General features: G+C 37.1%; 1 protein-coding gene across 2 annotated transcripts in view; it reads right to left on the reverse strand.

Annotated features, from left to right (window-relative positions):
• Nucleotides 1–16,244, reverse strand: part of LOC146453115 (protein broad-minded-like) — a 43,173-nt gene extending 26,929 nt beyond the window's left edge. Inside the window, exons 1-18 of one of the 2 annotated variants that reach the window (XM_085097033.1) lie at nt 15,914–16,244; nt 15,207–15,353; nt 12,594–12,651; nt 11,782–11,925; nt 10,861–10,938; nt 10,172–10,297; nt 9,504–9,582; nt 8,671–8,774; nt 7,992–8,053; nt 6,897–7,044; nt 6,459–6,515; nt 5,956–6,049; nt 4,405–4,548; nt 3,898–3,987; nt 2,904–2,989; nt 2,051–2,098; nt 1,294–1,433; nt 143–335 (exon numbers count right to left, since the gene is read on the reverse strand). In XM_085097033.1, coding sequence (XP_084953159.1) covers nt 143–335; nt 1,294–1,433; nt 2,051–2,098; nt 2,904–2,989; nt 3,898–3,987; nt 4,405–4,548; nt 5,956–6,049; nt 6,459–6,515; nt 6,897–7,044; nt 7,992–8,053; nt 8,671–8,774; nt 9,504–9,582; nt 10,172–10,297; nt 10,861–10,938; nt 11,782–11,925; nt 12,594–12,651; nt 15,207–15,353; nt 15,914–16,068 — 1,953 coding nt within the window. In that variant the 5' untranslated portion in view covers nt 16,069–16,244. The remainder of the gene's footprint in view (nt 1–142; nt 336–1,293; nt 1,434–2,050; nt 2,099–2,903; nt 2,990–3,897; nt 3,988–4,404; nt 4,549–5,955; nt 6,050–6,458; nt 6,516–6,896; nt 7,045–7,991; nt 8,054–8,670; nt 8,775–9,503; nt 9,583–10,171; nt 10,298–10,860; nt 10,939–11,781; nt 11,926–12,593; nt 12,652–15,206; nt 15,354–15,913) is intronic. The other variant, XM_085097034.1, reaches the window with a different exon arrangement.
• Between the last annotated feature and the right edge of the window lie 992 nt (nt 16,245–17,236).

The following is a 17,236-nucleotide window of genomic DNA, read 5'->3' on the forward strand; positions in this document are numbered from 1 at the left end:
ACAAGATTGGTATGACAATTGTTTATCTCAACCAAGCAACTAGATCTGAAAAGTCGTACTCGTAACCATCCCGTACTTGTAGTTAAATCTGAAGGTCCCTATTGGCAAACCTGAGGGAGTGATCAACTGTCCCCAGACCCACCTTAATCCAGGCGTTGGCCACACACTGGTGTAGTTCATAAGGACTAAGTACCATAAGGCCATCACATGTGTTGTACAGTTGTCGACAAACGAACACAAACCCAGAGATAACCGCTTTAGAAGGAGTTCCTCCTGGTAGCCTGTCAGATAAAGCTTTTTTGGCAAACTGCGCTATCGTATGAGCAGGGGAAAACCTAAAGTACAAAGAAGAAAACAGCATGCTTGTTTTAACTTAACCCTCAATCCTGTGTGAACCGGCGAGAGATAAAACCAAGCAAAAAAGAAACTACAGTCAACTCTCGCCTTGCGGACACCTCGCTATTACGGATAACCCGATAATACGAACAGCAGCTAAATCCCCGGCAAAAATAAATTACAGACGTTTGACTGAAATAAATCCCCGCTATTACGGACTCTCGCTATTAAGGACACTAACTTGCCGTCCTGAGGGTGTCCGCAATAAAGGGAGTTGACTGTATTTTCTTTTTCTGATGCTCGATTTGAGCTTATTTCACAACTCTGAACCAGCCTGAGGTTATGCTTATATATATCCTCATGCTTATAAATGCACAAGCATGATTTATAAACAAAAGAAGTCAACAACACAGCGTGTCCATATGTCGCCTTAATCTTATGCTTGTGTTTATAGCATAGATGAAACGTCCTCGTGTTTACTCTAGTTCTTATGCCTGTGCAATATCTCACAAGTGTGAACCAGGCTTAAAGGGGAAGTATCACATAAATATTTGCTGTCATTTCAAAACCCACAAATGTTTGTCTGTCAACAGAAACAACGAAAAAGTTGTCAAGTTTGTTATAAATCATCACCCCAGTGCAATAAAACTGTCGATTAGTGCCTCTGGCCAGAGAGAGAGTAGGCCGGTATGGCTTGAAACTTGAGAAATAATAGGCTAATGATTTTTCAAGTTCTTGCATTTTGTTTCCAAAATGCGCTAGAACAGATCACGAGTTGTTTCTTTCAAGAATTGAGTTGATTTCTTTCCTCTCGTCATTCTAGAATTATTTGGCAGCTGATTGAAGGTCTTAATTCATCATTATTTATAACAAAAGATACCAAAAACCCCATCATTGGTACTTCCCCTTTAAACACCAAGGTTCTCAGAGTGTGTTTTTGGCATCACTGTACCATACCTGCTTCTCTGCCATCTGTCCTGAGTTTCTCCGTATAACAGTTGTCTCTGCCCAGTTTCAGAGACAGCCAGGGTGGCCAAAACATCAGCTACCAACAGTAACGTGTTCTCAGATCCTGCACTGTCACAGCTGTCGACACCCTGAAGAAAAACAATACTTGTGAGCTGCAATTGTAACAATCCAGAACCTGATGTAATGGCCTACATGTAGCTCCCACGAGTCTCCTGTGGCTCATACTGTAGGTAGAGCACGCGAACTAGTAATCGGAAGATCATAGGGTCGACTCCTGTTAGGAGAACTCGGATTTGTTTAGGGCTACACCCAACATTTTTGTTTTACAGAACCCAGTATACAAGAGAGACAATAATGGCAAGAACCTTCAGATACGAGTTAAGAGTCTTCAGTGACTACTTAGTTACATGTACTTTTCTTATCAATTTACTTCCTTTAAAGGGGCACAGTATTAGTTTAACTAGAGGTGCCACTCTACTCTCCTTTCCCCTATTTTGTCTATGTTTTTAATACCTCCAACTTTTGTATTTTGTGCTTACATAACAGTAAGAGTGGAGAGTATAAATAAAAAAAATGTCCAAAAGAAAAAAAAAATGTCAAAAGAGTCTTCAGTTGTCGAAAGACATAGCATAGGAATGGAGGGTAGGAATCAAATCACTGACCTGATAAAGTTTGTCCTACAGACACTACAGAGAGGGACCGGAAAATAATGAAGTTTGCAAGAAAAGTTTATGAGTTTACTTACATCAAGCCATGACTGCACAGGTGACAGAAGACTGGTTGTAATGGCATCCTACAAAATAAACACATTTTTCTTTCTTACGATCGTGATTTTTAAGTCTCTCCCCGATGCAGAACAGGCTTTTATAGTTTCTGTGCAGCATGGTAGAGATGATAGTCAAGTAGAAGGTTACTCTAATAATTTAAAACCACTTAAATATGTACTTACAAAGTGCACATGCACAGTGTAAGTGCTAAATTTACCAACTCAAGAAACTACAGCAAATGACAACCCGATGTTTGACTGATTTTAACCTTTGTTTGGGTTAAAACAGAAACTGTTTCAGGTAAACAGAATATTATGGATATGTGGAATACTCTACCTTATGAGGTCCGTTTGGCAACAAGTATTAGTATTTTTAAATCGGGGTTTACGGATTTTTTTATTGAATAACTAGTTGTTTGTTTGTTTTGTTTGTTTCTTTTATTTTATTAATACTCATATATACATGTATATTTTTCTGTTTTATTTCCCCCTAAGCTTAGTTATCAGGTGATCTGTCTTGTATGTGGTCTTGACTCTTTTACAGATCATCCTTATGGCTCATATATATATTTTTCTTATTTTCATTATATTTGTGCCCTTAAATTGTAATAAATCAATAATAAATAAATAAAAACTTGTCACAAGCTAATTTGTTGAATTCAAGCATTAAGGAATTCAAAGACTAAAAAGATGAGAGTGATGCACTGCCCATATGTATATTCCAGGCTAGAACAGACCCCAAGGACAACAGATATTAATAGTACAAACATGCACTCCCACAAGAAACCAACGCACATGCAAAAGAAATACTTAAAAATTAAATATACTGTACCTTACAGAGACACTCTTTACTAGCATTAGTACAGCAAGCAATCTTCTTAAGTACATCGCAGACCAAGTATCCTGGGTGAAATTCCACTGTTGAGGTTAAAGAAGGACAACTGGATTATCCAACTGGAATTTAACAATACCCTGAAGTTGCCCAACCTGAGAGAGAGTTGTACTCCAAGGAAGTTTTGGTGCGGGTACCACCCATTTAAATCTCTCCAAATCAAGATCACCCTATTTCAGACCAAAATGCATGATTTTCACTTCATGACAAGGAATAATGTACCTTGAGTATTTGGTAGTTCACTTCTCTACAAAATCTCTTTGTTTCATTTAATTATGATGAACATTTTACCCTGTCACGTTTCTGGCTTTAAAATCACTCCCATGCAGTCTTGACCAAACAAGCAAAGCTATATATATCGGTTTTCAGGCCAAAACTACTAAAAACTCATAACCTTTAGGGTAGGCCATACCTGCATAAAATTATAGGTTACATAACCTGACAGGGGGTAAACCCCAAATCCTGTGATATTGTAACAATTTGAAATGAAACAGTTTCCTTATTATTTTGATCTAAATTAAATTTATTAGAACACACAAGTCATCAGTCCCACCATGGAATCTTCACATTTATTTAATAAATATTCTGTGATGCAACAAAAATCCTGAGTGATTTAGGGTCTTTTTACATCCTGGCAATCTTGTACTTAGAGTCCTCAGGCTCTTTGGCCAGCGGTTGGTCGCCAGGAGAGACTCTGGGAAACTGGAATTTTATAACCACAGGATTTCTGCAGTAAAACAATGCAAGCTGTTACAGAGCAGCCAATCAAAAACTTACTTTTTTTCAATTTCCCCAGAGTCTCTCTTCAGGTGACCAACTGCTGGCCAAAGAGACTAAGGACTGTGGGTACGAGATTGACATCCTGACTGTTAAACTACCAGTATTATTGGTATCATGGCTGTTGTAACTATGCTTTAAACTAACAAATCCTCACCATCTAAGACAAGTTTGGCACTGGAACTGGGCAACGCTGTACACATAATCCTAATTAATGCAGCCAAAAGACTGGAAATTGTCACAGTTTCTGAAAATTGAAAGACAGGTATAAATAACCTGTAATCACATTAATAAAGAAATAATAATTGTAAGAATATCACTTCATTGTACATGTACAACAGTCACAAATATTAACATGTTGTTCAGAAGTTAATCTCCTTATTATGTTTTAAAAAATAAGACAAACAAACAAAAAAAGAAAAATTTCTTTATTTACAGTAGTGCTAGAAGGTAGTGATATAACTATATAACGCTGAATATTGCGCTCTCCAAACTGCTTCAATTTTACTGGTCATTTGAAGAGACCACCAGAGAGGGGTGGCAAATGTTCACACGTTGCAAAAACAAGTCATCAAAAACAAGCCTTCAATAAATTGTCAAATGGCAATCTTTATGATATCACTAATCAATTTTGAGATTACATAGGAATCCTGGTAAAAGTTACCTTCAGTGTCTGGTAACAACACTGGGAAAAATGCCCTCCCACCGCTGTACAAGAGAACTCTACCAAGAAGGCACAGGGAGTGAACAAAGTAGATATACTCCAGGTCTTGGGAAGTGTAAAACAGCCCATCATTCTCATAATCTGCTAACAAATCAGATCACTATTATAATAAGAAAAATAATACCTTATATCTTAGGACAAAAAAAAAAAAAAAACAACCAACAAAAAAACAACAACAAAGACATTCAAATTATAGAAAAAATAATGTATAAATGACCAAGTAGTACACTCAGGCACACAATGTCCTACATGCAGCAGTGTTGCAATGCAGCTTGAGATTGTTTATAGAGGTTGCTTCAAATTTTTTCAACATCAAAATGTGTTCCCTGGCACGAAGGTGGTTACATGTGCAATCTGTATTAGTTTTTTTTCTTGGTGTTCTCTATAGTATTCAAGTTTAGCTATGTTTTATAACCTATCCTGACTTAATGATCAATGCAGCCACTGAAAACCACCTTCGGTAGGCAAGTAGGCTCCCTGGATAAATGTTATTATGGCGCTGTAAAGACATCATCTTCCTCTGATTACAGGGGCACCCAACGGATCGTTTCGGTAAATTATCTGTTCGGAAGGCCCTTAATTAATCCCCTAAAATTTTCTGAGGGGAATTTTCACTTCGAACTTTCGTGATATGGGAAATTTAAGGCCTAGTGTTTTCGGATTGACAAAAATGTCGTTTCGGGGCCGAAAAAGGGTCAGCTAAGATTTTCGGAAAGGAAATAAGACTTAAGGTTTTCGGGAAATGGACGAAAATGCCCTAGTAGTTTCGAAAAGACTCAAGTTCCCCTAGAATGACCAAACAGATAAAAATATTATAGCGCAGCCTAAAATGAACCTACGGAGCTTTAAAGGCTCTCCAGATAGCCTAAAATAGCGTTTCAAAGGATCTGAGAGAAAACTGTCGTTGGGTGCCCCTGTTATTATTATTATTATTATTATTATTTTAAAAACTTCATGACATTTGTTTTTTTCTTTTTCCTTACAAAAACATTATGCTTGAAAGTAGTCTCAGTTTTTTTCGCAATTGAATATTTAAAAAAATTATTACTGAAATTTTGCTTGAAAATATTATCTTTTTTAATCGAAATGAATTGTAAATAGGTTTTTAATAGCTCTTTTTTATATACTTTTAACTTGTAAATAGCAATTTTTGTGGAATATTTTAAAAAAGAATTATTACTATTTAAAAAAATTATTATTATTATTATTATTATTATTATTATTATTATTATTATTATTATTATTATAATTTATGAACAATTTGTTACTGTTGTCTGTATTGCTTGGCCTTGGCAGTGTCAAAAATTTTGTAATGTATTCAATACCACTTCCAACAATACTCACATAATGGTCTTCAGTTTATTTACTAAGAGGAACAAACCTATCAATCTTAACTAGTCAATCTCCATCTAGGTGTGCAATTTGGTCACTGTAATGTTAGGCAAAGTCTTTTTCCCAATAAGAAACAGCACTTTTAATAATAGGACTCACCTCTTTGGTCTTCATTGAGCTCCATCATTTCCAAGGACTGTAGGGTTTTACATGTGCTTGAGAAGTCGATACAGTGACGAATGGCATCTGCTAACTACATTGAACAACAACAAAAGTCAGTACATGGCTAGAGAATGAGCTGAGAACAGATTTAAATTGTGTCAAGTTTCCAACAAAATTGATATAAGATTAGAGAGATTTAGAATTGCATTTACAGCAAACGGCAAACGACAGAAATGACCATGTTTATCCTTCACTTGTCGCTTGCCGTTTTCAGTTTCTCAGTAAAATTGAGTAGTTTCGCATTGGCATCAAAGGTCAGAATTATTTTGCACTATTCTCATCTTTGTGATTATTTCAAGATGATATAAACGTGAATCTCACATTTGCCATTAGCCATAAACACAAGTTTAAATCTGCTTCTAATGACTCAGAACATCTTTGACTATATTTTCACTATAATTTATCCAAACATTATAATCTGGTACAACAAATAATCTTACCAAAGAGGGATGCTTTTTGAGTTCTTTAATTGCAACTGTCCTGCTGTAATTACCATGCTACAAAAATAACACAATCAGTGATTAAAGGTCTTGCTGCATTTCGACGAAACAAAATTAATTTGTTTGAGAAAGCACAATGTCCTAGTAAGCTGTCTCCATGGGAAACTAGATTCAGATCTCTTCAAAATAATAGGAGTTACCTGTGTTATTACAAGTACATGTTCCTCCACCCACTCTCCCCTCCCCAGCCCAGACCAGATGTGACACTAGTTTATCACAGGGTTATCATCAGTTTCTATAACAGTTTGGCAATAATCACTCTACAAAGTAACACCTTTCGAAAGAATGAAAAATGCTTCTTGTCTTGAGGTCAAGCAAGAGAAAAAACTGCCTTCTATTGGCGATCATCATCTTCTCATTTTAAGTAACAAATCTTACCATCCAAGTTTTGAACCAAGTTGCCCTTGGGTCGACCAGAGCTAGAAAGTGTAGAGGAGTCATGTACTGCAGATCAGATGATCCTAACCCAGGAGCAGAGCTTGCAGAAAAGAGAGTGAATGTACTGTCCAGAACTGATTCAAGAAACCTAAAGAAATAGAAAACATGGAAATGTAGGCATGTAACTTCAAACAACACAAGTCTATACAGCAATCACCTGTATTCACACTTTGAACGGGAAGGCTGGTGTGCACTTATGGGTTATGGTCAGCCACTGATTTGCAGACATCTCAATACTTAAAAGAGGTCATTATCATGGTCCGAACTTAAGGCGGCTCACCATAAGTTTGCAGGGACACGTGTGTTGCTACATGGTTTACAACACCAAATGAATGTCCATCCAGCTGTTTCTAGAAAGTTCAATCAACTAATCCACTAGTAAATGGGTGAAATATTTTGACTGAGTTATCTCTGACAGTAATAAATAATAATAATAATAATAATAATAATAATAATAATAATAATAATAATATAATAATAATAATAATGACTGTTTATTAAGAACTCATTGCAGTCTGTAAGGCTAAATTACAGAGTTACAATACAAACTAAAAGATAGAAATGTATGTGTCAGCCATTCAAATTCAGGATGTGCTGTTCAAAACTTGCGTGATCGAGCTATCTTAAAGCTCCTTGACCATGAATAAGAATTATGAAAAATTAATAACTCCTGTTATTATATGGAGCCTCCGTATTCTGGACTCTAAGCAGTGCTCCCACTATGCCAATTATAGTGGAAGTTGACTGTATCAGCAGCTGTCATTTGCTTATAGTTTTAATCTCATTTGCAGTTAAACTATAATAATTAGTTCTAAAGGGCATAAATCACATTTTACAAATAACTATTACCATTAGAGGCAGCTGGCTGCTCAGTGTTCAGAGTATTTCCAAGTAGAGCGTAAACGTAAGTTTATGATCAAAGCATTCTCAAAAATAAAAATATTATTAAATGAATTAATTAAATGAAATAAAAAATGACTTCTGGTCATTGTTAGGGATGACAGCCAGCACATGGAAACTTGACTAGAAACTTACCACTCTGGATATCTGATCCAGAAAGATGCAACTTCATGTTGAAATTCATTCAGTAGCCTAAACTGTAAAAAGTACAACAAATTTGTTAAACAATGTGAACTTAGTTTAAATTTGTCTTTGGTTTGAAATTTGTGTTTAAATTTGAGTTAAATTAAATTTGAGTTTAAATTTGTCTTTGCTAATAATTATTATTAGTTTTTCTCTGTCTCAGATTTGAAGGGGTGCCTAGAAAAAAGCCCTAAGTGACTTCTGATAAACTGCTAGAATCTCCTTCCAAATTTTCTTATTTTCGCTTGTGAAATAAAAGGAGAATTTGACCTTACATCAAAAGTCACTTAGGGCCTTATTCCGCACACCCCTTCATTTATAGCCAACAAACTAAATTAAAATCAAACCAGTCTGACCAATCTTTTTTAAACCAAAAGCAAATTCAATGCACAACATACTGTACATAAGACGTGAGCCATCATGAACTGGACTTGAGGTGAAAGACTGATTAGTGACCATTTCTGGAAAAGGCAGTCCATTTTCGTAAAAGCAGATCTTTATTGCATGGATGGCCAATTTTCTGGGTCAATGGTTAATTGTGGGAAATGCAGTAAGTTTTTTCTGGGATTGGATGGCCATTTGTTGATACTTCGTGGACAAAATTGGTGACCCACAATTTTATTCTACTCACTCTCTTGAGCAGTCTCTGGTTACTTCTAGTGGACACGTCCAGGCCATTTTCTATGTTTACCCGGTGGAAATTAGAATCAGTGAAGCAAGAGCAAAGGTGTTCCGCTGAAAGGACAGGCAAATGCAAAAGGTTACAGTTTGAAACCACAAGCATCAACAGAAATAACAACACATGGAGATGCCATGTACAGAGTACACTGTCTGACTGTGTAATTAATTTTAATGCCCTTCTTAGAGATAGCGGTAAATTTCTCATTTTTCCTAGATGAACTTGTCATTAACAAAAAAGAATCCACAATTCTGTGCAATTCATGAGGGACTGCATCAAGGTAACCTTGACCACTAAGACAGATAACGTGCACAAATGTCCCAGGAGAGATAGGATTATAGCACCTAGGAAATTATGCAGGCTACGAGTCTGTTGCATGCAAGGTTGTGCATACAGTGTGTACATAGCTCTGCTGTAATGAATCAATGTTTTTTCCATACCAATCATGAGTTAGGAGCCACAGATTACACAGACCACCTGTCAATACCAGTTAGTGTATATCCATGATCACCCACTGGATTACATCTATTATTCCAAGAACTGTACGTCACCCAATTTTGACCAAATCACGGATCTCGCAAAGCGTACCCCTCTAAGAAACTGATGCATGAGGGGCTATAGACTGAAGAAAACCGTTAAGTACTCGCTCATTATTTGCACAAGCAAAGCAAAATTGTTCGTGGGATTCTAGAAAGGACACTACACACAGCTACACAGTGTATACATACCGTACATGGCTTCAACCTTACAGAAGCTTTCAGATACTGCAAAGACAGACAGCTTACCTAAGCAAGTGTAGATCTCTTTTGTTACATGGGCAGATGAAGCCATGAACATTCTTGCATGAAACTTAAGGCTTTTGTCCTATAAGAAAAAAACATACACAAAAATTTAATTGGAATTGATTGAAATGATGATACAAGGTTGGTATTACAGTCAACTCATTATTTTGCGGACACCCTTGGAACGACGTGTTAGTGTCCTTAATGGCGAGAGTCTGTAATAGCAGGAATTTATTTCAGTCAAATGTCTGTAATTTATTTTAAATAATTATTTGCTATTTCAATAGTCAGTGACAGCCATGTTTTCAATTATTTCAGGACTACATGTACATAATATTCAACTAAATCTTATTGAATCCTCAAATCAATCTTTAGTTACTAGTTTTATTTACTTTAAAAAAGTTTGTGATTGTCAGTTAAAATGATCACTTTTTTATGTCTTGAGCATACGCTACAATCAAACCTCATGTAAGCACTCAGACACCCTCAGGATCAGAAAAAGTGCCCGCTTATTAAAGAGAGGTAACCACTTATGGGAGGTTCAAAACATAGTGCTTGTATGAAGCTGAGAACATGACCAAGTGTCCACTAGTACGAGAGGTGTCTGCTTACTGGAGGTGTCCATTAGCAGCGGTTTGATTATTATGTAAAGTACAAGAGGTTTAACTTACTGCAAGCTGTTCATCATCATCGGCCAGTGCAGCTAACAGTCCTTTCCTTATTCCTTCTGAGTTCTTGCTTGTAAGTTCATCTGACAGAGGAAACTGGTACAGTGTGTTCAGAGCTTTAATTCGCACCTGTGGAAAGGATTATGATAGTATCATATGAAACCATGTCATTAAACAACTACCCGCATGCACTGGATGGGTCACATCGCAAGTGCTTAACTCATGACAAGTACTTAATATATGTGCCTGGGTATCTAAATTATTGATTGATACCTCCTTACACCAGAGGTCATAGAAATTCTGGGAGGAGGTGGTGGTATCTCAAAAGCCATTGAAAGTTTCTGAGGGAAAGTAGGACACTGGAAAAGAATTATTTTCAAACTATTGGTTGCTATAGGATGCCTCAACACCCTTCTTGCTAAATCTGGGCTGTAGCTGTAGCCAGCATCCAGCTAGTACACCCAGCAACTACATGTATAGGGAGACTATTAAATGGAATCTCAGAATTTTCAGTTTCCAGCTAAAGATCTGGCAAACAACCATCACCAAACTAAGGGTCTCACATCAAACATGCTGACCACTTGACTCCACTCTGATAATCAGAGTTTACCTTGGAATATTTTCCTGACCAGTATGTATTTCATTAGGATCTACAATCATGTTAAGAGCCCATCATAAATTACTTGACTTACATTTAATGGTTTAACAGGATCAAGATTTTCTGCAATCTCACTAAACTTCTCAGGTGACATGTTAAACATGTAGCCAGTCTGAAACAAAAAATAAGCAAAAAAAACCCTGCCTTTTATTTTCCACCAGAACTATATCATTCCAAATAATTTATTTTATCTTTTAAGCATGGTGCCTACTAATTATTCAAAGGCATTTTTGCCCGGTTTATGAACAAGCAGGAAAAGAAGGTCTTAGCAAGTGTTATTGCAATCCAAAAAGAAAACTGGGGATAACTACTCCTTTCAATAATTAGTTAGCAATCAGTTAGAGCATCTTGGACCATGCCAAGATGTACAGAAGGTATGCGCAGTAGCAAAAGGAGGAATCGTCCTTCAGTTGTGACCTTAAAATCGGGTTCTCATTGAATTTTAGAGTAGACAGCTACACTGTAGGAAGTACACAGCTCAGCAAATGAGTGTTTACAGGGGTGCTTACCATTTACATGGAAACTCGGAAATTCCAGTCGGAAAATCAAATGGTATGCATCATTCCATAATTGGACAACTTCTGAAATTATGGGCTTTTGGTTAAAGTGATGCATTTTTATTACTCCTTTAGGGATTTACAGCTGATGTTCATACATTTTGCATGTTATTCATCTTCTGTTAAGACAAGCTAAATCATTTCGTATTTATGCTCAGAATTTCCATCCGGGTGGTTTGCGTAAATGGTAAGCACCCCAGATTTTGTAGTCAGCTGTCAGCACCTAATAGATCCCTGTAAAATGTACCTAAAATAATAAAATCAAAACTTATTACACTTCGCGCCAATTTTAATACAAGTTTCTCATTTAAAGATAATCTATATCCCAATCTGTTTAATTAGAAGATTATGCATATACCTTCACAAATGAGACTGAAAGGGAATAAGATGTGATTTACCTGACCAAACGAAGAAGACATGGATGAGTCTTCATCACTGGAATCCAGTGATAACCTGAACGGTGGCATACCCAGACGGCCTCTGTTTTCTGTGAGCTCATAGTCAGATGAGCGGAGGCGAGGATTCTGGGAAAAACTCTGGATCTGAAAATCATTTGAATTGTATTCAATGTCTGGGCATGTGTGAAATGGCCGAGTTGACTTTTTGTTTATTTTTAATAAGGGGCTGTTCACTGTCAGAGTATCTAATTACAGGATAAATACCATTGAACCAAGTGGTGATTACAGAAAGTTCGTTCTTCTTACATTATTTCTGGGAACAAAAGGAACTTTGCATTAAGCTTGCAAGTTACGGTGTAATTTTGATAGGCCAGTTTTTCTTAATGCTACATCTTTTCCAGTTCTCTAAAATATGCTAGCAAATAGCAATAATTGCTACCCTAATTCACATTATTGGTCCAGCTTACTTCACATTAAATTTCCTCTCAGACACACCCATTAAACAAACAAGGGAAGCCGGCCTTGTTGTGTTCTACTTTTATGGAAAGATTTTGAGTGCACTGGCCTTCGACTGACAGGGATGTCATTAAGAACTGGCTACCAGCAAATTTCACTCTCTGAAAGAGATCTTATCAGCGGCTGAAATTTATACAGAACACAAATACGTGAGGCTAATTCTAAACGTGCAGACCAAAAGAGCTGGCTGAGTTTGTTAATGTCAGCCTGCTGAGGTATTTCTTAGCTACATCCCTGAACTGATCCCCGACGTTTACAGTGTATAAGACAAGTAAAACCATTTAAAGAAAACATACCAGGGCATTTACAGCATCCTTTGTATCTGCTAATATTGACTGCTGCAGGTTGACAAACCTGAAAGAGCAAGCCATATTTTTGTAAGACTAAAAATACGTAGCCTGCGAACGCAGACGCATTTCCGGCTGTCGAGATTCTTTCCGCTGAAAAATAACGTCTGCGTACCCGAGCCGCAAAACGATTTCCATGACGTAGAAAATCTAAGCCAATCACCGTTTAGCTCATAAAATCAAAGAACCACCACACGAGATTCGTGCGCGGTGTACACGTTGACTCGTGGAAGAACAACGGCGGGCAGTATGGGAGACGCGTTTAGCAAAGTTTGCAAGGTTTTCGGTATTGGAAAGTTAAATAAGCACCAGGAGGATTCAATCAATTATGTTGTAGAAAATGAAAAGGATATTTTTGTCAATTTGCCGACGGGGCTTAGCAAGTTGTTGATTTATCAAGCGTTGCCCATAGTGTTTTTGTCTGTGCAGTCCACTTGTGAGAAATATATTGTGGTCGGTGTGCAATTTTGTATGTTAGTTCTGTGGCAATTGTTTAGGTTTATCGGCTCGGATTCACTGCAAGATTTCAGGCAGCGTTTAATAAATGTTATCTGTGAAGGCATATAAAGAGGTCAATAAAGGATCTGTGATTTCGTTACTCGTGATTTCATGCTTGTTTCTCCATTGTTTTGTGGCTTAGCGCAGATCCGGCGTTAACAAATGTTGGCGGGCCGGCCCGGCTCTACGTACGACTCCTGCAGTTCAATTGATAGTAAAGCATTTATAGCTTAGCTCTGACGGCAGCCCAACGGCTAAGAATTATCAGAAAGAAACCCCCATTCTGTTTATTTGGGTATTTTCCTTCATGATCAAGATCAACTGATCATAAGCAGAGCTAAGCTATGAATACTTTATTATCAATGAGTCCTGCAGTTCGCAAATAAATTGATAATAAAGCATTCATAGCTTAGCTGTGCTTAATGATGTTTATCTTGATCATGAAGGGAAATACTCAAATAAACCGAGTGGAGGTTTTCTTAATGATAATTCTTAGCCGTTGGGATTAGTTTTTGAAATGCCATTGTGAATGCTAACTCGGTCGTGTTTGTTCGTCGCGTGGACCACTCGAGTACCAATCTATCATGTAATCTAATTGGCCAACGAGAAAACAAAAGCTTCTACGTCACGGAAATCGTTTTGCGGCTCGGGTACGCAGACGTTATTTTTCGGCGGAAAGAATCTCGACAACCGGAAATACGTCTGCGTTCGCAGGCTAAAAAATACGTGACTCGCTAAACCTCGTGAAGCTAGGGCTGGGTGGACAGTTGATTTGAAGTGAAGGAATGGGCTAAGCCAGAAAGTATGAATTGTCTTGTTCTTTACATGCCTATACATGACTTGCTAAATCGTGCAAAGCTAGGGCTGGGTGGACAGTTGATTTGAAGTGAAGGAATGGGATAAGGCAGCTAGAAAGTATGAATTGTCTCATTCTTTATGATAGTGATTGAGAGGATAGTGCCGACCCTTGTGTAAGTTGTGTGATCACACCCACTCTGTGCGATGTCATCCCCACAGACTGTGGGAGTGATACACTGTAATTAGCAGGACGTTAGGCATACAGTCCATCAGAAATGTCAGTGGAAAACAAAATTCACCATTGCAAGTTCCACAAACGGCGAGTTAGTACAGATTCTATGCACCGATAAAAGCTTTCATTTGTGGTAGTTTTGCAATGCTGCAGCTCTGGAATTAAAAAAATCCTGTTATTGCACCTAGACATCTGTTGAAATGGCTTTTTTTTTTCAGACTGTTTAAACAGCCACTGGTTTTTAAAATTCACGTGATGATGACTTTGTTGGCAACAAGATCTGTGATGTTGAGACTTATTATAATAATAAATCTTCACTAATTGAAGTTGCCTTAAACATCCTCATTTAATACTTTTCCTGGAACTGCACATTGCCTACTGTGCATGCTATTCACAAACATAAACTTCACAAAAGTTTTTTCTCAGGAAGACAAGAGTTGACAACGAGTTAAAATCTATTGACTGCTCATTCAACATCACCAATCTTGCAGCCAACAAAATTTCTGACCACATTATCACATGCTTCAAATACACAGCTGAAACCAACAATGCATTAAAGAGGAGCTAAAAAAAGACATTTCAATAGACGTCTGGAATCAAGAGAAAAGTACAGTGCATGGTTTGTCAATACAATCTACTTTTCTAAAATTGATCTCTTATTCTATCTACTATAATTACTTTTTCATGCATGGTGAATATAGTATCTATATAAAGGGATTAGCATAATTATATATAATTATTACATCATATTAATTTTTACAAACTGACTCATTGGATAATGCAGTTCCAAAGTTCCAAATGTATGGTAAGAGTATGTGTCAGGAGGAAAGAAAATATCAATAAATCAGCAAGATTTAGCAATTTTTCATGGCTGTTTTTAACAAAACAATTATTACACTTGCACTTGTTGGATACAAGATGAGTATAGCCTAGTAGCTATCATCTTGTATCCGAGGCGCACTTGTGGAATAATAATTTTTTGTTAATAAGTACACAGCTACTCAGCTTAAATATTAATTTTATTTTTAACTCACTCTGGTGAAGCTATAATTTCCTCAGTTATAGCTGGCATAGAACTGTTCCTATCTCCTTCTCGTCCAGCCAACCGTTCCAACTTCTTGTCAATCAACGGTGTAAGGGTAGTGTCAATACGGCTCCTAAGCTGTCGCACAAAGTCATACCTAGTAGAAAATAAAGATTTTTGGTAAAATTAAAAGAATACATTCTGTTGTTTGAAAATTATTATAAACAAAAAGACTGTATATGGTCAAACTTAATGTTAGCATACAGCACTAAATACCTAATGATTACATAGCTAACCCTGGAACTAATAAAATAATATTATGGGTGAAAGAAAAAAAAAATGCATATTATATGATTTATTCCTCGTTCTGTAATTCATTGTTGGTGTGGGCAAATAACAAAAATTAAGTTGTAGTTCCTCGTCCACTGAAAATGCATTCCATCAATATATTACTTTTGTTATTTTCATCCAATATGTAAGCTTATATATAATCTTTCCAATAGTTCTATAAAATTAATATTTTGTCTTGCCCTAGCTGACCTATTTTGGTGTACGTAGTTGTCATATTTGTCTCCTGATTTCCCATTGAATACACAGTCAAATACACAATTCGAAATATACAGTTTGCTGCATACGAAAAGCGATGAAAGAACAATAAACACAATGAAAAACGATCTAAGAACGCCAAAGAAAATAAGTTAAATTAAACTCACGAACCTGTGGAAATTTTCATCCGTCGCCTCCAAGTGCGTCAAAATGTCCTCTGCCGCCGCTACAGAACCAGCTTCCTTTATAGCGGGTTCTAAGCTTAAGATGAGCTGGTTTAAACTCGCAAAAAAATTGTCGTGATTGTCCGCATCTTTTCTTTCCATGTTTACAGCCCGCTCACCACAAGACTTGGTTCTTTGCCGCTATTTTGGTTGATAAGGAACTCGATTTATTTGTCGTTCCCAGACTACCGCAGGTCACCTGGATTTATCCCACAATGCCTTGCCGGGAAGTGCGGGAAGGTTTCCTTTTCTTTCTTTCTTTCTTTCTTTTTTTTTTTGCCCTTCCTTTTTTCCCTCTGTTTTTCTTACTCTGAGTTGGAAGAAAGAGAAAACAAGCGCCTCTGGGACTAGGGTCAAGATTGAGGATCGAAATAATCAGTGGATCCCGTTCTCAAAAACAGGAGAAACCGGAATGCAATCGCGCGCGGTCCTCGCGCGCGCGAAACCCGGGCGTACAGACTACCATGGCAACCTAAACTTGTTTTGTTTTGACAACCAAACAAACTTTCCGAAAAGTGCTATCAGTAAAGAAATTTTTTGCAGCTTTTGAATACCACATCTCTTTTTTTTTCTTTTATGGCATTGCAAACACAACAAAATAAAATTTATGGCGCAAAGTTTTTTTGGCTTCGTTTTGTTCCGTGTTGTTTTTGAAATGTTAAAAATTAAACTTTTTCCTTGGACTCTCTTTTAATATTTTTCGAAAGTTCGGGAAAAACGCTTTTTTTCATAAATTGGAAAACCCATCAACTCTTACCTTCTTGTTTCGCATCTACCGTTCTATCCGAAAACAGAAAGCAAACAACAGGTTTGAATTCCAGGTTCTTGATTATCAGTGAACGAAACTTTTTGTTCCGTAAGAAACGCACAACTTGTCCGTTGCGCAAAAAAGAGCGAAGTGAATGTTTAACGTCACAGTCAAGACTTAATGACGCAGTGCGCGCGATGCAGGGATATTTTTACGCGGCTTAAAACTAGGCGGAGAAAGCAGAACTTAGCAAGTGCTCTCGGTACCCAAAAAGGAAATTGGAGGTAACCATGCATTTTTCAGAGATAATAAAGCTTCAATTTGGACAAAAACGCCATACATTGCTTTGTATTTTACTGTTTTTTAGAATAACTGCTGCCTAACTACCTCTAAGAAATGCGTGGTTGCCCCCATTTTCTTTTTGGATTTCAATCGTCCTTGCTGAGATCTGCTTTCCCCGCATAGTCATAAACCACACAAAAATACTTCTTTATTAGTAGGCACTGTCCTTAAACATGTTAA

Source organism: Pavona decussata, unplaced genomic scaffold, assembly GCF_977016875.1.
Source record: "Pavona decussata unplaced genomic scaffold, jaPavDecu1.1 SCAFFOLD_353, whole genome shotgun sequence".
Lineage (NCBI taxonomy): Eukaryota > Metazoa > Cnidaria > Anthozoa > Scleractinia > Agariciidae > Pavona > Pavona decussata.